At 38.9% G+C, this 27,253-nt stretch overlaps 2 protein-coding genes across 2 annotated transcripts; one reads left to right on the top strand and one right to left on the bottom strand.

Annotated features, from left to right (window-relative positions):
- Nucleotides 1-718: 718 nt before the first annotated feature.
- Nucleotides 719-11,277, top strand: recql4 (RecQ helicase-like 4). The gene is made up of 28 exons (XM_017420464.3): nt 719-1,247; nt 1,328-1,361; nt 1,455-1,561; nt 1,711-1,857; nt 1,967-2,118; nt 2,636-3,605; nt 3,704-3,786; nt 3,886-3,982; nt 4,161-4,326; nt 4,606-4,716; nt 4,838-4,999; nt 5,092-5,184; nt 5,266-5,402; nt 5,484-5,567; nt 5,669-5,857; nt 6,520-6,702; nt 6,827-7,028; nt 7,120-7,313; nt 7,473-7,556; nt 7,808-7,945; nt 8,030-8,149; nt 8,280-8,481; nt 8,644-8,773; nt 8,862-9,028; nt 9,272-9,449; nt 9,794-9,947; nt 10,031-10,139; nt 10,997-11,277. Exons 1-28 carry the CDS (start codon nt 1,164-1,166, stop codon nt 11,116-11,118), a joined length of 4,599 nt encoding a protein of 1,532 aa, XP_017275953.1. The 5' UTR covers nt 719-1,163; the 3' UTR covers nt 11,119-11,277.
- A 2,706-nt stretch (nt 11,278-13,983) lies between these two features.
- On the bottom strand, nt 13,984-25,522 carry slc39a4 (solute carrier family 39 member 4). Its single transcript, XM_017421057.3, has 12 exons — nt 25,189-25,522; nt 21,582-21,941; nt 20,009-20,210; nt 19,678-19,826; nt 19,342-19,525; nt 19,087-19,259; nt 18,529-18,726; nt 18,285-18,389; nt 17,484-17,532; nt 17,222-17,374; nt 16,957-17,144; nt 13,984-16,874 (listed from the first exon to the last, which is right to left on the bottom strand). Exons 1-12 carry the CDS (start codon nt 25,399-25,401, stop codon nt 16,746-16,748), a joined length of 2,103 nt encoding a protein of 700 aa, XP_017276546.1. The 5' UTR covers nt 25,402-25,522; the 3' UTR covers nt 13,984-16,745.
- Nucleotides 25,523-27,253: the final 1,731 nt, after the last annotated feature.

Consider the following 27,253-nt stretch of genomic DNA (forward strand, 5'->3'; position numbering starts at 1 on the left):
TGCCTAAAGAGCTAAAAAACACGCTGCTTAAGGAGTTTACAGTAATAAAACTTTATAAAATGAGTGACTCTGTTAAGCAGCTTCCTGGTGTATTTAAGATGTCAGTGATAATAAGATGATCTATATGATCTGAGATCAAATTTTTTATTCTGAGTCATTCTGGCCAGCTTATTCTGCATGTAAACTCCAGTACATCCAGACCAATATAGAACCATATTTAATATGTGTGACGGATATGCAGGTTTCTGATAACTGGAAGCCACTTTTACATAGAAAAGATTTGATTAAAATTGAATAAAAAGAGCTTTGAGATTCAGTCCAGTTCAAAAAGGCTGAAGGCTATAACACTTATTAGAGTACTAGCTAGTGAAACTCACTTCCAATTAAAGAACAACTGTTTTTATAATAACTAAATGGACAGTAATGTTTCAAGAGTCTTTATAATCCTGGTCAGCCACTAAAAATTGGATCTTGACTCCATCTACAGTTGATTTCCTGAATTACAAAATGCATAAAACTGTCTCACCAACCTCAACACTCATACATAACCAGAATATGAACGTATAATTTAAAAAATGATGCAGTCAAGTGTGAAAAATAACACATTTCACGCACCCACAATTTTTATTTAAAATTTCTATTTATGCCGCTAATTAAAATGTAACTGTCCCTTTAAATCCGACCCGGAAGTACATGTTTTTAAAGACCTCGGGTTTGTTTTGAAAAATGAACTGTATCACAAATTTCACAACGATTTCTTTTTTCAAACTATCTATACATTTGATAAGTAATATCATTTTTATTTTGTTTTTAACAATTCGCGAACAATTTTCCATTTAAAAGTTCAGATTCGGGGATACAGGAAGAAACCTGGCAACACGGGCGCGGGAAAATCAACAGCACTTCCGCTTTGCTTCTTGAACGTCGTAAAACCTTAGAAAAATGATGCTGTTCTTTTGTTCAAATTAGAGATGTGTTTATTAGAGACACGTAAAGCTAAATAGACAGATTACATCCGGAAACACTCAGTTTCTCAGTGTTTATCTTCGGAAAATGTAACGTTGCGTTTTTAGCATTAATTTAACAGGTTTGTCTTTTCATATTGTGAATCCTTGACCTAATCTGATTATTGGAGTAGTTAATTGACCCTTTCTGTGGTCACTATGGATCGCTACAACGAGGTTAAGACTCTGCTGAAAGGTTGGGAGCAGGGGTTTGTCAGACAGCACCAGAGGAAACCCAACAAGGTGATTTAAATGTTTACATTGCAGCTGTCAATTTTTTTTTTACCTTCTCATAAAAGTAAACAAAGCTTTGTCATTTGCAGGAGGACATTGATCGAGCTCCAGAGGAGACGAGAAGTGAGTACAGACCTTAGATTTTTAACTCCTACACATCTTGTAGCACAAAAATGAACTTTGACACTAAAACAAGTTTTATTTTATTCTTTTCAGATCTGTATAAGGAGTACAAGAGCTTAAAACAAGCGAAAGAGAACAGCAGCACTGATGCATCCAGCAATCAAACTAAAAACACAACTCAGCTCAGCTCAACTTATAAGGTCTTGAGATTTAATATTTATCATTTTTAATATAGTCTCTTTTATCATTTGAGTTATTCTCTGCCGTATATAAACAGTCTTTTGCCGTCCATCGTTGGAAAGTGAATTTGTTCACTTTACTTTCTGCCTTTTCCTTTGTGATGGTTTAGGAGTCGGATTGTTGGGGCGCCCATTTGAATCGTAAAGCGATGCCGGTGTCCGCTCCAAAGCTGACTTCCCAGGACCGAGACAATCTGATGGCTTCTTCTCAATATTATGGGCTAAAACTTAAAAGCAACCTTGTTGCACTCAGTAAGGTGAGGATAACTTTTAAAACATCTGAGTTCAGTCACTATAATAGGAGGGAAAAGATTGGTAACAAACCGATAAAGAGAACATTATTGCTGTTTTCTTTTATGACTGCAGGAGAGGCTGGCTTCACTGAAGAAACCACACCGAACGGGTCGAGTTCCTCTCAATTCTTTGACAGATTGTCAGACACCAAGCAGCCCGAGTTCATCCACTGAGACAGAAAAGACCCCAGCTGTTGATCGAGACCTCGGCCTCTTCTCTCCAAGGTAACTAAAAAGACTAATTCTGTCACGTTACCTGCATATTATCAGCAAGATTCTCCAATAAATAATTATGTTGGTTAATTGTAGTTGTTATATAAACACCACACAAGTTTCTGGACCTTTTATTTTTGTTATAATGTATACTCAAGATGCTCTTGTTTATTTTATAATAATTCTGTTGTAAGTGGTTTAATGTGGATTGTAGGAATTAAAATCCAAAGTGGTGTGGTGATTTTCCCCATATCTGAAAACTGAAATGTTAAATGTTCATATAACTTCAGTAGTTTTGTTATTAATCTGTTTTATAAGTCATTATCAAACATTAGTGACCTTGTATTCTTAATAACACAAAATAATACAGCACTTATGTGTCTCAAAGCATCTTGTATTTGCACTCATACCATTTGTTTTAGTCTCTATCAGTTTACTGCTATGATTAGAATCAAACAGCTACTTAAAACCTTGAACAGAGTAATGAATTGGTTTGTTTGTGCCGTCTTTGTTGTTGTTTTTCTTCCAGAGGAATGAAGCCATGCCAGGGTTTACTGCCTTCCAAATTGCTCCGTTCAGGAGAGCCTGAGGAGAAATTTAAACCATTTGAACCTGTACCTGATGCTGTCAGTAGCTGCAGCAACACTAATTCTGACGGTGATAGTAAAGACATTAGCTCCAAGTTAAAACCCACCTCTACAACATCTCCTCCAACCACATCCTCTGCCCTCTTGTTGTCTTTGTCTCCCCAACATAAGTTTGAAAGCACAGAGAAGTTAATTAAAAGCGCAGGAGACAGAGAAGATGGTTCTCACATGTTGGAAAGTCCACACAGGAGTCCTGACCCTGGTCCTTCAGCTAGTTTCAGCGGGGGGTTGGTTAAACGTCCCTCTCTCGCTAACAGGCTGAGCTTCGTTGACAGGAAGTGGCTGGAAAGATGTCAGGTGTTCGGAGAGATGGAAGCTGAGGAGAGGCCCGGAGGAGGCAACCAGGAAATAAAAATGGAGACAAGAGAGAAAAAAGAGCAAGAAACAGAAGCTGGACGGGCGGGAAAAGACGAGAAAGATGAAGACGGAGAAAGAAGAGAGTTAAAAGACTTTGAAACAGAGGAAAGGTTTGCTAATGATGTTCCTAAATCTGCACGACAACATACTGGAAAAAGCAAAGGAGAGGGAGAAAGAAAAGGGAAACGGAACAAAGATGAGGAGATGGAAAGAGGAGAGGCAGAGCTTGCTGCACCAGGAGGCGACGGTGAGAGTCGTCCCAAATCCCAAAGTGCAAAGAAAAGATCCAGGAAGAGGCAGAGAGAGGGGGACAACACGGAGGGTAGCAGTCCAGTCGAGGAAGGAGTGAAAAAGAAGAGAAGGAATCGTAAAATGAAAGAGGAGAACTCTGTAAACTCAAATGATGGAGGAGGACAGAAGAAAAGGAGAGCCAAGAGAAAAGAAAAAGATCATGAAGAGGAGGATGAGGAGAAAGAAACCAAGGTTCCAACAAAGGTGGGGAATGGAATAATGTTTTGTTACTTTATATATATGTATGTGCTGGTTTTGTGCATTAAAGGTTGATTATTTAATATTCTGTCATCTCCAATAAGGTTCCCCAGGAGAATCTGTTTGGAGAAATGGAGGACGAGTTCAGAACAAACAGAACGTGTCAAACACAACCTGTCAGAGCCAGGTAGGATTTAATACAGCCCTGCACCTCAGAGCGGCACAAAACATTACTGTGTGGAGCTCAGAGTCATTGTTTTAAAGGATTACTTTCCCATTTTAACAGAGTAAAAGGTGCAGAGGGTAACTTTGTGAAGATAAACCTGAAAAAGAAATCTCATGTCAAAGGATACGCGCTAAGAGGGATGGCTTTAAGGAAACAGGTACCTTTTCTGAATTGGTGCCTGTATCTGTGATGGCGTGCACGCAAAATTCATGTTCATTTTTCATTTTCATTCATTCATGTTCTTGTAAAAGTGGCACACAAGTCATGTTGAGAAAATACGTATTTAACAATTCCAGCTTTGTCTCAGAATCCGCCTGTTTGTGTGCTTCTTGCAGCTGTACATGCAGAAGTTCCAGCTGAAAGGCGAGCGTTTTGGTGGAGGTGGTGGACATTTTGGCAGAGGACGAAGGGGGGGCTTCAGAGGGGGGCTCAGTCGGCAGGGCGACACCTGCTTTAAATGTGGAGGGACGGGACACTGGGCTATGGACTGCAGGGGACCAGGTGACACAGCAGCACTCACATAAAATGACTGATTTGCTTTAAATAAAACCAACACGTGTCCTGCACTAACCTGACTGTCATAAAGAAGAAAGTCAGGCACAGATAATTGTTCATTATTCCCTAAATAGACAACATTGTGTCAACAACTGGCTGATCAAATATATATAAAAACAAACACTCAAAAAGTCAAATTGCCTGAAAACATCAGCACCACAGAGAAAATCTACATGTCACAGTTTGGCATAATTTCTGTTTTCCCCCCTTATCGTTGTTCCGCAGCCCCTCCGCCTCCTGTTTCTGAGGAGCAGTCTGCAGAAGAAGAGCCATTCGAACTGCCCACCCTGGAGGATGTTGCCAGGGCAACGGGAACGCTGCGACCGCACCCACTGGGTAAATAAAATTAAATAAATCACTGTTGATTTTATATAATAAAAGGTATTCTTTTGATGAGGTCTTACAGTTTTTTCCGCAGACATTTGTTGTACCTTTTTTTTTGTTGTGCGTGTTGCAGTGGCATCCCCCTGTGTCGGTAACGAGCGACAGGAAAAGGAAGAGAACAGCAGCTGTGAAGATGACGTGTTGCTGAACCTGATTCGTCCCGACTACGAGCGGCCTGCTCCTCCACCTCCCGTACAACCACTTTATCATCTTACAGAAGATGGGAGAGTTCAGGGTAAACGCTGCAAACCGTGTTTAAGCCTATCTGTGAGTAAAAGTGGATATGAAATTAACCTTTCACCTGTGTGTTTACATGTTTCTGTCCAGAAACACCTGATGAGGTCTGCTCAGCTTTAAGAGCCCTTGGATATCAGTCGTTCAGACCGGGACAGGAGAAGGCCATCATGAGGATCCTGTCAGGTATCTGGAGTTTCTGAACACATTCTGCACACACCTGTATATCTACAAGCTTTGAATGCATCCTCCCATCTTCATCTTTAGGCCTCTCCACCCTGGTGGTGTTATCTACTGGAATGGGTAAATCGTTGTGCTATCAGCTGCCAGCTTACCTTTACGCTCAGCGATCAAAATGCATCACTTTGGTCATTTCACCTCTAGTTTCTCTAATGGACGACCAGGTAAACATCCTGATCCTTTGAGGTGCATAAAAACAATATTCTCAGAATAACGATGCACTTTTGAATACCTTGCATGTGTAGCTGTCAGGTATTCCCACCAAGCTAAAAGCTGCCTGCATCCACTCAAACATGACGATGAAACAGAGAGAAGCCGTGATAGAAAAGGTAAACACGCACGCACGCAGGAATTTGCTCAGATGTGAGATAAAACACGATTAGAATACATTTAAAGCAGATTTTACGCTCTTCCTCCTCTGTTTTTCTAGGTGAAGTCCGGCCAGGTGTGTGTGTTGCTCCTCTCTCCAGAGGCTTTGGTTGGTGGAGGAGGTTCAGGCGCAGGATGTCTGCCCTCGGCTCAGGAGCTCCCTCCGGTGGCCTTCGCTTGTATAGATGAGGCTCATTGCGTTTCAGAGTGGTCACACAACTTCAGACCCTGCTACCTAAGGCTTTGTAAGGTGGGCTGATGATAAAATCACACTGTGAGGGATGTTCGTACAGCTGTTGTTTCAATCAGACCGACACGAGGGCACAGAGCTTTAAATGAAACTAAAGTATAAGCAGTGTAATCGTGGGGTTCAAAAGGTGAGGAGAGTGGCATTAAAAGATTCAAATGTTGATAAATCTCATTACAGACAATGTCTTTTTGCAGAAAAAGATGTTTTATTTAATCCTAAAACAACATGGAAGTGTAAAAAAAATTACATATTTATTAAATAAGGTTATTTGATTCTTCCTATTTTTCCTGCTTTTGTTTAATCTGCTTGCTTAGTTTATTTTTTAGAACAAGTCTGTCTAAATTCAGTTTGTTGGATTTGGGTTTATTTGCAACATGCAACATAGTATTTATATCTATGATGTGATCAGTGTAAAAGTGTATGAAAACAAGAATAAGAATAAACCAATTAGTTTTTGCTTTGTTCATATTCATGCCTAACTTTGACATCTTTGGAATAAAAACCCCTCATGCAGCTCCTGTGATCTTTTACCCCCTGCTGGGAAACATTGCCTCACGATTTCTCCTGCATGTTCAGAGTCATGTTTTTTCACTGAAAAGAGCAAAACGTAAAATATTTCTTTCAGAAAACCAACCCTCCCCTCATGCAGTGTTTGTGTGTAGGTCCTGCGGGAGCGCCTGGGGGTGCGGTGCTTGCTGGGACTCACAGCTACAGCCACTCTGTCTACTGCTCTGGACATCGCTCATCATTTGGACATCAGTGATCAGGACGGCATCGCTGTGAGATCTGCAGCTGTGCCTCCGAACCTGAATCTGTCTGTGTCCACGCATAAGGAAAAGGATCAGGTCTGATGAAGGGTTCCTGCAATGCAAACATTTCACTCCCTGACTTTCTGTTCATCTTTCTTAAAATCTTGCAGTTATTTTATCTTCTCTCTTTCGTCTCTCATGTTGTTGTTTTTTCCCCAAGGCTCTAGTTTCCTTGCTGAAAGGGGATCGTTTTGGTTGTTTGGACTCTGTCATTGTTTACTGCACCAGACGAGAGGAGACTGTTCGTGTGGCTGCACTGCTCAGGACCTGCCTGCAGGGGGTGCTGCTGAAAGAAAACACCCAAACAAGCAGCGAAAGCAAAACGCAGAACAACTCAGTTGACCAAAGAAAAAAAGAACTGGGTTAGACCTTTTACTTTTCCCTCATATATTTCTGAAAAGCAGTCTTGTTTTCTCTGGTTTTTCAACATCTTGTTTTTGTTTTTATGTTCAGCACGGAAGAAGATTCGTAAACCCCTGAAATGGCAGGCGGAGGCGTACCACGCTGGCCTGTCGGGGGCCGAGCGTCGCCGCGTCCAAAACAACTTCATGTGCGGGGAGCTCAGAATCGTCGTGGCCACCGTGGCGTTTGGTATGGGCCTGGATAAGTCCGACGTCCGAGGTATCATCCACTACAACATGCCAAAGGTAGGAAGGGATTCATCCGGAGCAGCAGATCTCACGATGAAATATTTTTACTTTTCCTCCATGTTTTTGAACTCAGGCTTTCTGGAAAACATTTTAATGTGTCGAGATAACCAAAATGTGTCGGTTATCAATTTTCCTTTACCTTTTTTTTTTTTTCAGAGCTTTGAGAGTTATGTTCAGGAAATTGGGAGAGCAGGGAGAGATGGAGAACCGGCTCATTGCCACCTCTTCCTGGACCCTGAGGTGAATCTTAAACTGTTCATATAGGAAACTTGAGTTATATAGTTATATAGTCTTTTAAACATTTTGTAATCTGGTATTAATAATGTGAAATTGCAGAAAAGTAAATATAGTTGAGTTTTTTTTTATTTTAACATAAATATTTCTATATGAAGATGCCACAAGTCCACCTTCAGGACCCCTTGAATCTGTCATTTGATGTTTTTGATGAATCTGTTTTTGATGTCATTTATATTGTATGTGTGGGATTAAAGGGTGGTGACCTCCACGAGCTCCGTCGCCACATCTATGCAGACACCGTCGACTACTATACAGTCAAAAAACTGGTCCAGAGAGTTTTTCCTGCATGCAAATGTAAAAAGATCCACCAAAAACAACAAGAACTCTGGGAGGTAAGCCACTTCCTGTCTGTGTCTGCAGCCTACATGCTGTTACGCCTTCCTGCAAAATGAGAAAGGCTGTGTCTGTGTGAGCAGGACATGGAAGACTCTGAGCTGCTGGAGGTGATGGATGTGTGTGACCAGGAGAGACACGTCCACCAGCCCGCTCAGCAAGACACCGGACAAACAGAGAATAAGGAATCGACTGTTTTACAGGTGATTAAAGAGGAAGATTGTTATAAATGAGGCAGCGGGGCAAAACATTTTTTTTTTCTTTTTTTGCAGCTGATCGTTAAAGGCGTTATTAGGCTAAATAAAAATGACATGAGCTTGTTTTTCCTGCAAGATGCTGGATCAAAACTCAGGCGAGCGAGTCCTCCGTGAGGTTATTGATGAAGAAAAGGAAAAGAAAGAGGAGGATGAGTCGAAAACAGCTGCGGCGGGTAAAGAGGAGGAAGCTGATTGGCCGAAAGAGCGAGTGTGTCACACTCATGAACAAGCGATTCCCATCCAGGAGACTGTCGAGGCTCTGGACATCACAGAGGAAGGTAAGTTTCAACAACTAATAGGCTGAATTATTCGTGGAAGTGGAATTCAAAGTATTTTTAAAGCATGCTTCTATTTGCCACAAAGAAAAGAAAAAAAAAAACGAAAAAGATAAAATAAAAGCTGTAAAATAACGATTCGTTTGATGTCTGTGTGTGTTTCAGGTGTGGAAACGCTGCTCTGCTATCTGGAGCTGCATCCACAGCGGTTTGTTGAGCTTCTTCACCCCACGCTGTCTGTGTGTACGGTCAAATGCTACGAAGGACCCAGACAGCTGCAGAAAATCACTAAAATGTAGGAAATGCATTAAAACCTTTGATACATAATATCTGCAGAAACATACAGGAGCTCTGGAGGAACGCTTCTTCTTGTTTCTCCACAGCTGCCCTCCGGTCGCTGTGGCGTTGGTCTGGAGGAGGATGGCCGGTGAGCGAGTGTTGAGTTCTAATCAGCTGGAGTTTGACGTTGTCAAGGTAGCGGACACGATGGGATGGCAGCTTCCTGTTGTAAAGAGAGGACTCAGACAGCTGCAGTGGAGCACCGACAGAGGTTTGTTGATTGCGTCAACTGGAATTTCAGTAAACATGGTTTTGCACGTCCTTGTTTCCTATTAATATTGTCAAATGTCTTAACATATTTGTTGTAATAGTGTGAGAAATGCACAGTTTTAGCAGTGTAAGTACCTCTTGGACAAAGCTGTGTTGACGTCCCGCAGTTTAAATTTAATTCTGGGGCTTTATGTCTCTTCACTCACTGGGAACTTAGTGAAGCGGCTGCTTGCTTGTGTTTCAGGAGGCGGAAGAAGCGGCATCCACGTTGAATTCTCCTCCCCTTCCTTCCACTTCCGTTCCTATGGCGATCTGAGCGACGAGGAGATGGACAGAGTTTGTCAGTTCCTCCACGATCGAGTGCAGGAGCAAGAGAGAACGCAGCTCTTCCAGCTTACGGCGTGTTTCAAGGCCTTTAAGAGGTACAGTCGGACCGGGAAACACTCCTCCAGATAAACGGGTCGCACTGAAAGCACGGCTGCAGCTGAGGAGACGTATTTCACCTACTCAGATGGTCAGAAGTTCATTCTGTGTTTTATGGTTTGCTTAAATTATTATGATTCTGTAAATGTCCCTCAACATTTACTCCGTTCTGAACTTTGTTAGCTGTTCCAGACATTTGAAGCACAAACATGAAGGCAGTTCTCTAATGACGCGATCTCGGTTAAATGTGTAGGGATTTATGTTTCAACCTTTAACTACTTGCATTCATGCATTTAGATTTTCTGCCTTTGCTCCTCATTTGTGCAATTGTCTTGTGCTCCAGTGTTGCCTTCAAAAGTGTGACTTCCTGTGTGGATGATTTGGACGAGAGTCGCAGTTTGCAGCTGAAAAACCTTCTGTCTGAGTACTTCGACCAGAGGAGGGACCGAGATCACACTCTGGAACCTCTGGACCTCGAGGAGCTCAACAAATATAAGGTTAAGCCTGCGGGTTTTTTTTTTAGAGGTTTATTTATTATTTTACGTGAGAACATCGGGGCTTACTCCTTTGTGTTGTGCAGCTGTTGGACTGGGAGGATCAGATCAGAGCCGACATCCGAAGTTTTCTCTCCTGCCGAAGTGACGAGAGGTTTTCTGGACGAGCCGTTGCTAGAGTCTTTCACGGGATTGGTGAGGACACACACACACACACCTATCTGAGCGTGCTCCTATCACATTCTGAGTATATTAAACTGTTATAGGTTCCACTTTTTTATTTCAGCTGCTGATTTCTCTTTTCAAGCATCACGTTGACCCTTTAGTGTTGATGTAAAAACGCTGAATCCAGTCTACTTTGATTACTGATTGCCAGTTTGCCACCTTCTGTTTTTATATATCAGCTGCTGGACTATCCAACGGCACAAAAAATAAAAGAAAAACAAAAACTGAACCTGTGAACCACAAGAGGTCATCAGAGAACCACTGATTTGGTTTTCTCTCAGTTTACAGATAAAATCGGCCGAATGTTAGAAAATTACTTTTTAATAACATTTCTCTTAGAGTTTCATACATTTAAACATGTTTTGGGTAAATTGATGTCAAAATGGGGTTTATAAGAATTGCCACTATTTTTTAAAGTATATATTTTTCAGATTATGCTTTGATTTTTTTTTTTTTTCTTATTTTAAATAAATGAATAGTTGGGAATGTCATGATGGCATCATTGGAGTGTAGAACCTGGGTCACCATTTAAACTCCAATAAATCTGTTTTTATCTCTAAACTAAAGTTTTGTAGTGACGCATTGATCAGTTGGCTCATCTGAACTATTTTAGTATTTCCACTGGCAGCAGCTCCTTGTCAGTATTATTCTGTTTTTATTACAATAGAAAATGTTTTAAGTTTGAAAATTCAGGTTTTCTTATTACTTCAGGATACTTGACTCGTGACTTTCTTACTGAGAGACTCAATAAAACAAAACAAAAAGCTTTCTGTTTAAGCTGTGTCTCTAACGTGCATTTATGAGCTAATTAAAGGTTTGTGTTGCAGGGAGTCCTTGTTATCCTGCTCAAATCTATGGCAAAGATCGACGTTTTTGGAGGAAATACATCCAGTTTGACTTCAACCAACTCATCAGAATCGCCACCCAGGAGATCCTTCACTTCAAGTGACCCATCCAACCTGAAAACCCCTCAGCAGATCTGCACACAGACTCTAATTTCTCTAATTTTTAGATTATTTTATCGTGTTTTCCCATCATATTTATTTTGTTTTATGTGTTTGTTTCATTGTGTTGACTTTTACTTCAATAAAAAAAACTTATTTTTCTAGTTTAGTCTTTTGTTGACATTTGTTTAAAAATATTTAGTTAGAAAAATGAAACGTGTTAACTTGAAGTTATTCTCAAAAAGAATGTAGATAAAAAAACACTATCTACATGTGCAATAACTCAAATACTTGAGCCTCTCAGAGGAAAGCTGCACCTTTATTCACGGAAATAAAACCAGAATAAAAACTGGCCATAAAGTGTCCTGAACCTGCCTTCATCTGAGTTTAACTGTTGACTCAGAAAACTGAGAAACAAATATTAACTTTTACTGACCAGTATTAAGTTGTACAAAGAAAGTCATTTTATGGATTTGTTTTAGAGATTTTCAGTTTCTATCACTTGTTTTTTTTTTTTTTTTAATGTAGCCTTAGCAGGTACAAGTGAACCCTGTGGATTACAAACATTTTGATAAATTAAAACATCAATGGAATCTTAAATAAGTAAATAAATCACTCTTATCATGTATGCTGTGTATATTAATCATCACAATGATTACATCTTATTTGTCTTGAGACTGTAGATTTGTTTAAACAAAAAACAAAAAGGCGCAGGGAGGGTTGTTCTGGTAAGAAATGGTTTAAGTTAATTATCAAAAGAGCTGGATAAATATTTTCATATTATATTATTATAACCAGACTGAAAGCAGGCTTTGCTGTAACGCTGAAAACAAACATTGGATTAATATCGTATGATTTACAGGTGAAGAATTGTTCATGTATTCTTAAATGCCAGACTTCCTTCACTAAAATGTAATAAATCAGAAGCCAAAGCTGCTTTAAATGATGTTTGATCTTTGTCTGACTGAAACCCAGGTTAGTTTAAAAATTATTCACAAAGAGTAATTCAGTTTAACATCATGCATCTAATAAGACAACGAGTCAACAAGTCAGTGATCTGGGACTGCGGGCCTCTAAAAGTGAAGTTAATTATTTGGACGGGAGCAGACACGTCAAATGTGTTTTATTTTGCAGCGTTCATCTGTCTGTTAGCAAAATATCTCATGAACCACTGGAAGAATTTCACTGAAACTTTCAGAAATTAATCTCTGGATGTACATCTGCAGATAACTGACTTTTGGATTTCAACCCAATTCAAGATGGTCGCCACAGCCAGCTGACCTTCAGAAACACAAAAACGGCTATAATTCAGCCAGTTTTACAGATATTGAGCTAAAGTTTAGTGTGGTAGTAGCTGAGAGCCACATACAACACATACTTCAAGGGTTATACACTGAGCAACATCTTTGCTTAAAATGTTGGTGTTAACTACTGGAGCCAACTCTGTTTGTTTGTTAGCAAAATATCTCATTAAACACTTGACTGATTTTAATGCGACCCTCAGAAAGTAACCGCTTGTTCTTTCTTTCTCTATGCATTTTATTTTTTTTACCATCCATAACAAAATTTTGACGATCCAGAGATCACGTTGAATAAAAATACCTTCTTTTTTGATCAATTTAAAGCTCTTTCATGCTACGTGCAAAGCAACATCCTCCTCTGAGGATGACCTAATTTAATTTGAAGCTGGAAAATGTGCACAGAAGCACAGATAAGACATCTGAATGTGGGCTACGATCAGTATAATGATTAAACACTGACATCTTCCCTACATGTTGCTCATGTGATTACCGAACCGTTTAAGTGTTTTCCGCAGACCAACCATCATTATCTCTGCCCAAAAACAGTCATTTAGTTAAACACATAAATGTAATGTCACGTCCAAGAGTTCTCTGTGCCATAAACTAGACTGGTTGTTGCTGGAAATGGCTTTTTTTTTTTTTACCACACTGCGTTTGTTTTAGTGCACGTATGTCACATAACACCAGTTTGCACTTTAACTGCACCATGAATTCAGCTGTTTTTTATCGGCTCCTCTTGGTTTATCGCACACCATATCACACTGCAAAACCACCTGCTCTCTAATAAACACTTCTGTAAAAAGTCAAATGGTTCAGTTTAATGAACGAGAAGCTCAAAGGTCTAATTTTAGAAGGCTTTCCTTTTATTGTTTTATTGGTACAGAAGGCCAACTGGCTCTCGAGGCCCAATTAAAGATGTGAGTTTTGATATCTGTCAGCTAAATTTCTTCCATCAGCAGCTGTATGCTTTCATCTTGTCTTGCGTCCAGCACACAACCCAATTGTTCTGATTTAATGGACTGTTCTGTCTGAGTTACAGCCCGCTCATCACTTCTGCGCACTCTCCTCCCATGAATGTGTAATCTTACGCAGAGAGATAAACGTCTGCCTGCTTGTGATTGCAATGATTTGTCACCAGACTCTGTCCCGCATGAAAATGTTCATGTAAGTCGTAAATCTATTAGATTAGAAGAGACATAACTCTAACTTTGCACTGTATGTCTGGTTTTAAATGGCAGAATAATTGCACTTTTAACAGTGGGGATTAGTGAAAAGGTTATGAACAATTAATATCTTACCTGTTGTAGGTAGCTTTTTGAGAAATAGAGATTTCTTTCTCCAAGCTGAGGTTAAAAGCTATTTACAACAGGTAAGATATTAACTGTTCACAACTTTCCACAAAACCCAACTTCAAAAAATCTGAACTACAATTTATTTTGTTTCTATTAAAGCTTTATTTTCAAATATGTATAGACAGAGCTCTGAAAACTAGTTTCTGACATGTTTTTTATATCTGCCAGGGCTGTTTAAAAAGAGAAGAAAAAAAGACAAACATTTTCATCACTTAACTCAGATTTATTATGATAGAAACAAAATTTAAAAACAAATTTGTTTCATTTATGAGTACAGATGACACAAAAATGAAAGCTTCTGCAGGCGAGCAACATTTAAAATTGTGTGTTTAAATACCAAAACAAATGTACACTTGGATTATGTTTATCTTACATGTTAAAGAGATTGAATGACACAAAAACATCTTTATCAAAATGAACAAAAGGAACAAGTAATGTTCAAAGCTGACAGATCTAGGCTACAGTTTGTCCTGATAACACGAACACAATCTGTCATCTGGTTCTGGTTTATCAGACGGTATATTCTCTCTGATATACACTGATAAAAATATGAAAACCTGCCTTTTGTTTAACCAAGAGTTCAGTATCATAAACATGTGCCTGGGATGACTTTTCTCTTTGAAAACTGGTTAATAATTGAGCAAATTAGAATGATTGGAATGGGAAAAATCCTCATCCAGGCTATACAGTCCACTCCCACAGCGCCGTTATATTCAGCTCATGTAGAGTTACAGCAGGTCGTTCAGGATAAAGTGCTCATTAATTTCATAAACAGTTCAATTTCGTTTCTTTATATAGCACCAATTCAGAGCTCTTTACGGACAAAGTTAAAAGATATAGTGCAAGTTTGATTCGATAAAGCTCTTTCTTTTTTAAAAACACATTTAACATACTATAGTGTTGAATCATTTGGACCTAAATCTCTATTGGCACTGACTGGAGCAGCATTTCTGATGACTGTTTTTGTCATAAGACGTAAAATACAATTATTCAGTGCTTCAAAATGTGCAGTAAAACATACATAAAATGTGATTTGAGCAGTGAAGACAAACAAAAGCAATGTGTTTCTATAAAGACATCATTTAACATTCATTCAAGTTAATTTAAACATTCATAAACTCTTCAGGTTGACGGTCTACGACAGTCTTTGCTACAGTACCCCTGATGTAGCCCTGTCCACATTAACACACAAACTTTACTAAACTCAGCAGACTTTAGGGAGGCAGTGACACTGCAGCCCACTTTGTGCACGACTTGCTTGTTGGCAAAGGTTCTTAGTCATTAAGGACATGGTGATTTGAAAAGTTTAAAAAGAAAAGAAAAGGTGACTTCTTTTCCTGTTTCTCTTCTCATCTGAGGAGCTTCATCGGTTCAGCTGGAGATGAAGTGCGGCGCTCCATGCTTTAAAACTGCACAAAGTCACTACAGTTACGAAAAACTGAACTCACATGCAAATCAGTCTCCCTTCTCTCCCCCCCCCTGCAGTTCATGAAGTCTATGTTGGTCTGGTTCACATGAAGGATGTTTTGGTCACATGCATGAAGGGGCAGACGGGTGTGAAACTGCACTGAGAGTTCTGGAGGGTTGGAATCTGACACCGCCTCCTCTGCTCAGTGGTTTTTCAGGTTTACTATAAAGACGCCTTCCTTCGTCCTTCATCCCCCTCTCAGTTTGCACAAATGGAGCAACTCAGTCCAGTTTTAAAGCTTGGAGCTCTGCAGTTCGACTGAAGAAAGCTCCTCGAATGAGAAGAGAGGCAAGAACAGAACATCGTCCAGTTTTGGGATGTTTATAATCGCTTTCCAGAAAGCAACACAACAACTGAGCCATTTTACTGTTTTTTTTACACATCTGGCAAGACTTGTTATGGCTCCTTTGGTAATAATTATCTTTGTGTGCTAAAAAGCTTATTTACTGAGAGGAAAAGCAGACAGTAAGAAATAAGCTGCAGTTGTTTTGGGAGAATCACGAGCTACTCTCTGGATCAAACAAAGTTCTGCATTCTTACCTGGGTGTAAATACATATTTTTAAATAAAACAAAAATATTCATATTAAAATATGCAGAGTAGTGTAGTTAGGGCCTCACATTTTGCAAAAAGAAAAACAACTTTTCTGCTCCGTTTGCACATGTAAATAGAAACAGCCATCAGCTGTAAGCAGCATTTTTTATCTTTAAAAACACATTTTTGAAACAAAGGGTTTTAAAAAACACTGTATTCATTTGTGCTTGAAGAACAGAGATATGAAGGTAAAGATCATGCAGAGGCCTACTTTGAACTGACCCACTTGTGCTTTTTGTTAGAAACCTCAACAATGGCACCATTTTTACCCGTTTTTCTACCATCCGGCTACTTCTGTCTCAACTTTATCGCAGATGGGTCAACAGTGTTGAAGGAAACTCAAGCTACAATTTTTGGGGTAGAAACTTAAGATGTTTAACTTCCGCCAAGGAGGTTATGTTTGCATTAGCATTTTTTGTTTGTTGGTGCAGAAGATTACACAAAACGTTATGAACAGATTTTCATGAAATCTTTAGGAAACACCAAACATGGTACAAGGAACAAGTGATTAGATTTTGGTAGTGAGCTGGAACTGACATAATGAAGATCCCTTTAGTCAGTAGTGATCTAAGAAGAGAGACCCTTTGGCCTTGGTGGAGGTTTGCCCTTTCAAAGTGCTTCTAGTTTAGGCTGCTTTTCATTTTTGATGGGTCAGTATTGACTTTATTGCAACCTACTTGTTGGAATTTCTGCTTCTGGTTTTTTTCAAACAAATAAATCTATTTAAAAATATCTAGAGTGGCGCGGTCGGGGCCTTAATTGTGAATTGGAGCATCTGGCTGTATTTGGTTTACATCTGTTCTTGTAGTCCCCTTGTGACCACAATGAGTGAAATATCCAAAAACTCCCAGTTTTCTGTTTGGCTTCCAGAAACAAAATGAACTCCCTGGGCAGCTTGATCTCTTAAAATTAAAACTGTTAAAAGTGGATTTTCTCTTCAAAAAGGGACAGCAACAGAAGGACAGTCCACCCGGTCAGAATGCCAGCATTCTGCAGGATAAAGTTCATCCACTTATTCTTGCTGCTGCCATGGGTCAATGTGGGCAGCTAAAAGGACAACAAGGAAAGATAGTTGTTATTTCAGCTGTATTAATGACAAATACATTGTCTGGTTCACTACAATACTCACCATATCAGCCAGCCCCACATACAAAAAGAGTCCTGCAGCTACAGCAGCAATCCACTGCTGGGTTGCAAGGTCTGTAGCTACAGACAGAGCAATATACAGGCCAATAAATGAGGTCAAGGCACTTGCCACATTTAAAAGCAACGCCTTGCGGACAGACAAGCCGCTATGGAGCAAAATGGCAAAATCCCCTACAGAGAAATAATATTTATGTTATTGAGTGTTCATCTTAAACCGCATGAAAGCCAATGCTGCGTGTGATAGTTACCGAGCTCATGAGGTAGTTCGTGGCAGAGAATAGCCACTGATGTGGCCAGACCAGACTTCCACGACAAGGAGAAAGCAGCACCCATTGCTAATCCGTCTGCAAAATTGTGGATCCCGTCTCCAATAGTTATCATGTACGGAAGCAGACGTTGTTCTGTAAACGCAGCGAGACACAAAATTATAGTTTGTGCTGAAGTAGCCGCAGTAATTATCCCATTGTGATGACATCATGCTTGTGCTTTTTGTTGGGAATTGGTTCTCACCTCTTGTGCGCCTTTTGACCTCTGGCTGCTCTTTGTCTTCATCGTCGACCTGAAATAGAATAATGAGATACTTTATTAGTCTTTATTGATTTACTGAGGGAAGTTGATTTGCCACAAGAGCAAACAAGTTCAAATATTAATTGCAATAAAATCAACCCTCATAAAAATAAACAAAAAACAAACAGGAACCACTAAATGTAAATGCATAAAAAGTCAGAAACAAGTCTTAAAAATATTAAAACGTTTTGCACATGAAACTCATTTTCATTGATATCCTCATGACATTCAGTGGACCAATTCTATTTATTATTTTAAAGTATTTTTTTTCACAAATAATTTTTTAGTCATTAAATTAAATACTGTACTTCTGTGTCATATCTGTGAGATTTCTTTGCTACAAAATAAACATTTTTGATGAATTTACAAACATTTTGCCAATGGTCACATACAGAGTGGTTGTTTTTGTTTGCAGGTGAATTAAAATCTCTTTATCTTTATCAATTTATATTCTGTACTTTCAATAAATCAAAGGTCTAACATTCCTCGAAGGAATAAAATTTGCGTTTTAGCTAATTATGTGTTGGGTAGGGTCGATTAGCTGTAGCAGCCATCTTGAATTGGGTTGACTCTAAAAGTTAATCAGTTGTAGATGAAGATCCAATGGTTATTTTCTAAGACTTTCATTCAAATCTGTCCAGTGCTTAATCAGATATTTTGCTAACACGACAGACAAATGCACACACAGAAACAACAAAAGCATTAGCGCTCTTTTGCCTTCAGTGGCGGCTGTTAATGTCTCACCAGTTCTGCTTTTGATGCAGACTTTGACTTGTCTTTCTCTTTCTTCTCCTGTTGATACATCTCTAAAACGCCAACATGGTCGCAGTGGTGAGGCTTGGATTCATCCTACAAAGATGGCAAAATAATTCATAAATACAGACTAAATGGCAGACTGATGGCAGTGTGTTGAACATGACCGAAACTGTAAAGAGATTCACAATCAAAGCAGAAAATTTGAACGTTTTGCTTTGGTGTTTTATCTTACCCCATGATGATGATGATGATGATGATGATCGTTTCCTTGTGTGATCATAGAGAAGATGACTTCCATCAGGTAAAAGGCGTAGATCGCACCAACTACAGCCAACATTTTGTATGTGTACATTGGAGTTTCTTCCTGTTGGTTTTGTCCTGAATGTTGGTGGCTGGTATCACCATCTGAGTGCACATGTAAACCCAGAAACTAGAGAAAAAACAGGAAGAAAAGCGGTAAACCAATGTTCTCGAGGCATATATTATAAAAAATAAAATTTTCCACAAGTGCAAGTATTGCATATGCTATCATATATATATATATATATATATATATATATATATATATATATATATATATATATATATATATATATATATATATAGATAGATAGATAGATAGATAGATAGATAGATAGATAGATAGATAGATAGATAGATAGATAGATAGATAGAGAGAGAGAGAGAGAGAGAAGAAAATAGTCTGGTAACGTCAACAAAAAGTAAGTTTGCATAACTGACAACTATCCTTCAGGTTTACTGCAACCTTTTACTTGATGACATCACTCACCATCGGTATCAAGTGCAGCAGGGCGTCTCCGGTCAGTGAACCTACAGCCATGCTAATGCAAAACTGGACACACAACTGGAAAACGCTGGTGCATGAGGTACACAGCAGCACCACGATGCCACACATGGATGACAGGGTTATGATCACGTTGGCGAGGGTCGCATAGAGGTATCCTGTGGAAGGAAAAGAAGGTGGAGGAGGTCAGGTTTAAAACAACACAAACAAACAAACAAAAAAATAACTCAACAGACTTACTGTCGGTCCTGGAGAGCTTATCCGGGATCACTGATTCGGTGCTGTTTGTGCAGGCTCTGCTCAGGATCTGCTGGACGAGGGCGGTACTGAGCCGGGCCATTTCAGACCGACCCATCACAGTGGAGGCAGAGCCCCCGCCAGACAGACCAAAGATCTGAACCAGATCTTTAGCTGAGAAGCAGCTCTGTGAGAAGAGGAGGAAAAACAAATCTTACAAAAACTTTATCAGGTATTCTTTTCTTCGTACGATTAGAGAAAAACAAATACAACAAAAAGTACAGTGATTGAACATATGGACGTATTTACAAATTAAATTTTTTTATTTTAATTTCATACCTGTTCCCCAGTGTTATTTTCACGTCCCTCCTGATGTTCATAGGTGCTCCTCTTCTTCAAATAGTGACCAGCATGGTCGTGGTGGTGATGTTTGTGCTTTTGTTCTTCAAGTGGTCCAAGGTCCAACCTCTTCATCAAAACCTCCAAATCTGCAGAACATAAATGCACACTACAACTGAGAAAATCAGCTGCAAGACTTGAAAGTAGCTTTCTGAATACAGAAATCCTCCTTCATAGTCAAACGTTTGTATACAAAGTGTGAGCGAGCATTAGTTTCAGTTTTAGGTGGTTTGCAGAATCAGAACTCTGAGGTCTTTCTGTTGTTATTTACCCTGAACAGTGAAATTTTCTGAGCCCAGTTGGTGCATGATGTAGTCCAGGAAGAAGCTCTCCTCGGGCAGGAACTGACTCCTGAAGCAGTGTCCTTCTAAGGCGTGATACAAGACCCAGCCCAAAACCGCGCCCACTTCCTGTCTCTGGTCTGCCGATGATGCGTTGATCTCCATCATGATGCTGCTGGCCGTCACACAGTTCTGCTCGACACATGGAAGGAAATGAGGGTGAAGGAAAAAAGGAATTTACAGATTTTCTGATTGTTGCCTTTAAGCAGAAGTTTCAGTTTGATAGTCAAAAAAGTACTGAAATGTTCAAAAATAAATGTAATACTGGGTCTGGGAAAAATTACTTACTGCTGACTTATTAAATATTTGAAGATCAAGCTTACTTCCTAATTATCTCAAGTTATCGAACTTGTTTTATATTTTCCACAAGATGCTTTTTTTAAATATTTGAATTGGCAGTATGTTTGGCTTTAGTAGACCAAACAGCAACTTCATGGGCTTAAAAACACAAAGCATATATAAAAAAGACAAAAAAAAAAGAAAGAAAATGTTTAGCCCAATGCTAACTGCATTCAATACTTAGAAAAACATACACAAAAATGATAAACTAAGCTAAAAGATAATGAATTATATAAACTGAATGCTTCAACACTAAAAATGTTAATTTCCCAGCAAAACAATTCCCTGCATAATTTAATTCCCTCATTACCAGAGCTTTTTTCCCCACTTTTCATCCTTGTCAGCATCTAATTTGCAAAATACCGTGGCAGAAAGCTGCAACTCTGACTGTTGTTTGACGTGAACGAAGTTTCCAAATAACCCAATTAGACTAACTGACAACACAAACAACTTGAACAACATTTACAGTTTTTTTTATGCATTTATAAGTGCTGCGTTTAGACTCTTGTAACAATTATGGCAAAAATATGACATTCTAGTTAATTAGATTTTTGGAGATCATCTGGTGTTTTATGACCCAACCTAAACTTTGTGAACCCCTGCTTTCAAGCCAAACATATTGCCCTCAGGTGGATAGAAACCTGCAACAAATTATCTCACCTAAATCTGATGTTGCACTTTTAGGATTTTGTGGTTTATTCATATAGTAGAACATAGCCCTAGAATTAATTGAAAGAATGCAGGTCACCTTCTGCTTTTCAAGCCAGAGTTTTAATCTAAGATAATTTTAAGATGAGAGGGGATCAAGTTACAGCTGTTTTTGTCAAACCCTGTAAAAGACTAACGCTTGATCTCACACGATATGAGTTCTTGTGTGACCTGTTAGTGCTCAAATTATGTGTTGAAGATGACTCTCAGCTTCTATCAAACTAGATTTTAGCTTAATATTTGTAAATCCGTCTGAGTTACTCTTTGTGTTGGCTAAGGTTGATTAGCTGTGGCGCCCATCTTGAATGAGGCTGACCCTAAAAGTTAATGATCCAGTGATTACCTCCTGAGTTTCATTAAAACTAACACACGCACACAGACAAGCAAAAACCTTACAGTCGGCAGGTGACAATAAATGCTTTAATACGATAAATACTTTCTGTACTAACAGCTTACCTTGTGGTCTGAGGGCTCATAGTGGTGCTGCAGCTCTTGAAGCACACCTTCTAATCCATGACTGTCCATGTAGTCATGCGAGTGTTCGTGGTGCGGCTCGATCTCGTGGTCCTCGTGGTGTTCGTGGTGCTCATAGGACGTGAACTTTTGTAATAAGTGCTCGCTCTCCTCTGCCCACATCTCATTTTGTATTGCAACGCAGGCCAGGAGGGGAGAGGAGAGGAACAGGAGGCTGGCGGCAGCCAGGGCAGGGAGCTGCGACACACTGACTGTTAGGTTTCCTCTGAGCTTCTCGTCTGCATCCTTCCCGTAAACCGAGGGCCTGCCGGTGATCTGAGGAACGGCCCCTGCCAGGTCACACTGCGCATCCATGAGGAAAACATTCAAACAGACAGAGAGGTGACAGATCAGTTATAAGAAGCAGAAACTATATTAATTAACAGGATTAACCTGACTCCTGCAGAGGCGCCGAGTGACACAAATTAAATAATTCATTCAAGTCTATGTTTTATTTTTTTCACATCAGCTCAGCACAATTGTCATTCACTATCACTTTCTTGTTATGATAGCAAAAACTAAAAAAAACTCATAATCTAATCTATAATCTCATGAATAAAAGCATATTTATTGTATTTAAATTGGTGCAGTTTCAGATAAGGACCACAGAAAGTAGGATGCAATATAAATGTAGAAAATCACCTCAAAATGCTGACAAGCATCTATCCTGACCCTGACAGGAAGGTAAAAGAAGCAGGACAGGGTTTATATTAAAGTTTGTTTCAACGAATAAATAGATAGAGAACTGCTTTTAAATTCATATGTTTATATTCATATAAACAATTTTAGAAGTTTCTGTATGTTTGCCTCCACTCCAAATTCAATTGAGTTTATTTAAATTTATTTTGAAGACATGCCTGCCAATCTTTATCTTAATTTTAGTTTTTCTTTTTATCTGAGATGATGTTCCCAGGAGTTTAAAGTCTCTACGAAAGCTAAATTCAATGTTCTTTGGACGTTTTGTCCATAGAGCATGGCAAAGTTTCCATTTTATCCAGCTCAGCTGTGTTGTGAAGAAGATAAAGTGAGGAAGGACGTATAAAGCAATCAGTGCAAGCCTGATACTCGATTACATGATGTTTGCAAAGTATTTGCCTTTTTGTACATTTTAGTCTGATTTAAATTAACATTTAAAAAAGCTGTAGCTGCAGACTCACAGGGGCAAACATCACAAAATAACACCTGACATCTATTAAAGACTTTTTGAGCCTATAACATTTTCACTATTATAACACTAATATAAACTGTGAGTGATTGAAATCACAGATCTTTGTCCTGACTATTTGATTTCAGCTTTTATTTACCAAATTTACATACAATTTACTCAATCAAATATGGGTCTTTGTCCATTTCCGCCTCCTATCAGCCCCTTATAGCAGATATTCCTCAGTCACACGGTGTGAGCTCATACATTTTACAGCCAGCACCCAAGAAACTCAAGGACTTTGCTCTCACTTACTGATAAAGTGGTATATTCTGAGCTGCCGGTTACGCCACAGCTAATAAAGACTGATATCAGTGTGAACATATATTATGAGTGAAGTTAGGAAAAGGTCATTTAATCTCTTTAAAAACCTAAAAATCTAACCTTCCTATAAGTTCAAACAAAAACCTACTTAAGTGATTTTATTACATAGGTTTTGGCCTCACATGTATGTAAACTTTACATAGTTCTGGTTTACACTTTGCGCAGCCTGGTTCATCACATACATTACATGCTTTTCTTATTAATAATGGGTTTTTTCCCCCTAATTTTACACTGTCCATCAATGGCAATTTAGGATCTAGTGACTAAAACTAACAGGACACAAGCTGGAAAAATATAAGAAGAAATAATCAACAGATTATTCAGTATTTAACCCGAGCTTTAAGGAGAAATGACGGCAGAGAAATTCAGAAAAGTAAGCAAACTCTCTCACTTCTAAGGTTTTAGGTATCAAGAAAAACAGCTCTGCCCTATAATCTAACAGCTTGTAGAACTAATCATCATCTGTATCACCTTTCCAGTCCTGTGCGTCACTGTATAAATACACTTTAAGTGTTATTTTATTTCACGGGGATTTGCCAACTCTCTTGAAATCAGATTAAGAGCCTCAGCAGTGACCTCACATTTGACACTAAAATTTATTCCTAATTTAGCAACTATAGATCTTATATTTTATACAACATTTTGGTAAACTGGGGTTGTTTTTAAATTTCCTATAGAAAGAAATGGACTTGAAGAGGTCGCCTTACAGAGGTTGACTTAGAGATCGCAACACAAGCCCAAATCATTATCCCTCCACTGCTGTGCTTTCATTCTAGCGCTCTGACCAGTAGAGGATAAACAGCCTTTTGTTATCACATTTAGGAGTAATTTTCCTTATTTAACTACCCAAAATAGTAAATAACTACTGACATCCGAGTATGAATCAGGATTAAATTACCGCCCAAACCAAACCAACTTGTGCTTGTAAAGAATACAGCCAGCCTGCGAGAGGCTGAAAGAATCAGGTCGCACACAATGATTAAATAAATAAATGGACTCATCAGTAGAACTGCACACACTGAGCACTGCAGTACGTTTGAAGAGTTTGTGCCGATGTGCAGTGTTCAGTTCAAAACGTCGCTTCTCAGGCAAACATTGCTCCAGAAGTTCCTGCATGCATCCTTTCTTCAGATGCAGCTTTTCAAACTCAAGCCACGTTACTTCGCCTGGTGCCTCTCAAAACGAGTTTTATTTGTTCTCAGAGGTTTGCACAATCTGAACTCGGGTTGAACTTAGGATGTTCAGTCCTGATTACAAGATTAAATGGTTTCCATTGAAGAATAATCGCTCTCACTGTGAAGTGATAAACTCCAGATAGTTTGGGATTTTAAAAGCCTTCACATATTAATAAACAACAACAGTTATTCCCTAAAGTCATTCCTTATGTTTTTATCCTAGGAAATGTTTTCTACTTCATTAAAAGCCTTATGCGGAAAAACATGTCGATCACATGTGGAAATCTCATGTTTTCAATCATTTACATTATTTACAAAATAGCACATTTACTGTGCAATTTTGGAAAATTTAGAACAACATTCATGTGATCTTGCGATATTCCACATGTCAGAAACATGGTAAATTCATGAGGTTCTTCTAAATGGGACGGTTTGCTGCTAAATACTTTCCTATTCTTACAACAAAGCAGCTCAGATTTCTAATTTTTACTCATAGATTTAGTTAAATGAACAATATAAATAAATAAACTATAAATAAACTAAAAAAAGGGATTTTTAAAATCATCTTAATTTGCATTTCCCTCTAATTAAAACTTAGTGAAGACCAAATTAAATATTAAAAACACGCAACTTGTAACTTTTACTTGTGTCTTTTCATTCAGCCATTTTTATACATTTAATATGCATAAAAATGGTTTTATTTTAAATAAATAAACTAAAACTTTGAATTCTTTCCAGTTAAAGTGAACAGGAATAGTTAGTTAATAGGTGCTGGACCTCGCCCGCCGCTCGGCACCTGGCTGTCTCACCTGTTACCTGGCTGCACAGGTAACCTAATAAAACTCACCTTTTCACACGGCACTTCGCCACACTGCACACGGTTCTGCAGGGTATTAAAGAGGGAGCCGAGGGACTCCTGGGTCAGACGGAGCTGCCCTGGGGACACGACGCTCACCACGGCGCTGTACACCTCCTCCACGGCGGGGGACGACGCCCCGGCGGAACCGAGCCGACCCAGGCTGGAGGACAGCAACAGGAGGAGCAGCACGGAGGAGAACATATTTGAAAAAACAAACAACTAACAGTTTATCTGACAGAAAGAGGTTAAACGGGAGAAAAGGGCAGAGACGGTCCCGGGTTATTCTCGCAGACACTTTGAGGCGTTTAAAGCTCGGCTCGGAGATATAATCAGTCAGAATCACCGGATCTGGACTCTGGGTTGTGATTGGCTGAGACGTGGCTCGCGCTTTGCAGTACCTGGTAATTAAAACACCTGCAGCCAACGGGGCAGACGAAGATGTTTCCATAGCAACTGATCAACTTAACAAAACAGCTTCAAAATCTTCAACACGAGTTTATTTACTGGCTGACAAAAATATTAATGAGAGAAAAGCTTTATTTTTGATATTTAGATGAGCAGAAAATTTTCTGATATTTTCCAACAATTAAAAAGAGAAGCTAAAGAAATTATCTGTGGTGTGAACGCTGAGGGCTGAAAGACAGCTGAAAGTTGCTGAAGAAGCAAAAACTTGTAGTTGGTAAAGCTAAAGGAAGCAGAGATTTAGCTAAAATCCAAAAGCAGCAAAACACTAGCTAAAAGCTAAAAGTAACAAAGTGTAAGCTAAAAGTAGCATGAGTCTAAAAGTAGCAAAGCACTAGCTAAAAGCTAGCAGCAAAAGGTTAGCTAAAAGCAACAAAATATTAGCTGAAAGCTAAAAGTAGCACAAGGCTAACTAAAAAGAGCAGAACTTTAGCTAAAAGTTGTATGTAAAAAAAAAAACTTTAAAAAAGTTGATAATATAAAAAAGCAGCAAAGGCGAACTAACAGTTAAAAGTATCAAAATGGCAGCTAAAGGCTAGCTAGAAGCTACAAATAACAAAAGGCTAGTTCATATTTTACATATTCAAGCAAATGAAGGGGAACCTATAAACTGCTGATACCTGCTACTGTTCAGGAATGTATTTCTTCGATTATGTTTGACTTGACTTTTATGTTTTCATCCTAGAAGACACATTTTTCTTGTTTTTAAATCAGAGAAAAACTGAACAATCTGTTCAAGGCTAAGAATAAACAGCAAAACAGTGATTAACTGACTCACAATAGTAAACAAAGCAAGTACAGCAATTAAAACATCCCAAAATGTGCTAACTCAAGTTAATATGCTGTAGGTGTTTTGTCCTCAACAATGTTTAGTTATGATCTGAACCGAGCAAAACACAGTCTGTAACACCAGCATGAGCCATTAGTGAGGTGAAGTGTTTTTAGACATTCATTTTCTTCCCTTCCTCACAGACGAGTGCAGTGCTAGAAGATTTATTACGTATATATACAATTATGTTTATTCTTTCCTGCATGGCATCACTCCACCACAAATGACCTCAATAAAATCCCTTTATCTGCAATTTGTTTCATCCTTTGCATCTTATCTAATGAGGAACAAACAAACAAATAAACATCCCCCCTGATAAGTTAGACAAAATAACTGTGTCACTAAAACAATAAATCAGGAATCTAAAACTGGCAATTAAAGGGATTTAAAGAATGCATATCACCTGCCGCCACTGCCTGATAATCTGGGGTCTTGCAGGCTGCGTTAGCACTCAGTGTGCACGTTGAGGATGACTACCTGCTACTACCACACTGAATTTTAACTCAGTATCTGTAAAATTGGCTGAGGTACAGCCTTTTCTGTATTTTCCAAGATCAGTTGGTTATGGCGGTCATCTTGAGTTGAGGTGACTCCAAAAGTTAACCAGCTGTAGAGGTCCATGCAGTGATTAATTCCTGAAGAGTTGATTAAAATCCATCCAGTGTTCCATGAGATATTTCGCTAACAGACAATGCTTACTGGTAACATTTTAAACACAATCTATTAGAGCTCAGAATATGTGTCAGGGATCAGACTCCACTA

Source organism: Kryptolebias marmoratus, linkage group LG5, assembly GCF_001649575.2.
Source record: "Kryptolebias marmoratus isolate JLee-2015 linkage group LG5, ASM164957v2, whole genome shotgun sequence".
Lineage (NCBI taxonomy): Eukaryota > Metazoa > Chordata > Actinopteri > Cyprinodontiformes > Rivulidae > Kryptolebias > Kryptolebias marmoratus.

Coding starts and splice junctions, on each gene's coding strand:
- recql4 (XM_017420464.3), top strand. CDS start 1,164: ATGGATCGCTACAACGAGGTTAAGACTCTGCTGAAAGGTTGGGAGCAG. Junction 5,568..5,668: donor GAGAAGCCGTGATAGAAAAG/GTAAACACGCAC, acceptor CTGTTTTTCTAG/GTGAAGTCCGGCCAGGTGTG. Junction 9,029..9,271: donor GCAGTGGAGCACCGACAGAG/GTTTGTTGATTG, acceptor CTTGTGTTTCAG/GAGGCGGAAGAAGCGGCATC.
- slc39a4 (XM_017421057.3), bottom strand. CDS start 25,401: ATGTTCTCCTCCGTGCTGCTCCTCCTGTTGCTGTCCTCCAGCCTGGGT. Junction 19,827..20,008: donor AGAAAATTTCACTGTTCAGG/GTAAATAACAAC, acceptor TATGTTCTGCAG/ATTTGGAGGTTTTGATGAAG. Junction 19,260..19,341: donor TAAGCTCTCCAGGACCGACA/GTAAGTCTGTTG, acceptor TTCCTTCCACAG/GATACCTCTATGCGACCCTC.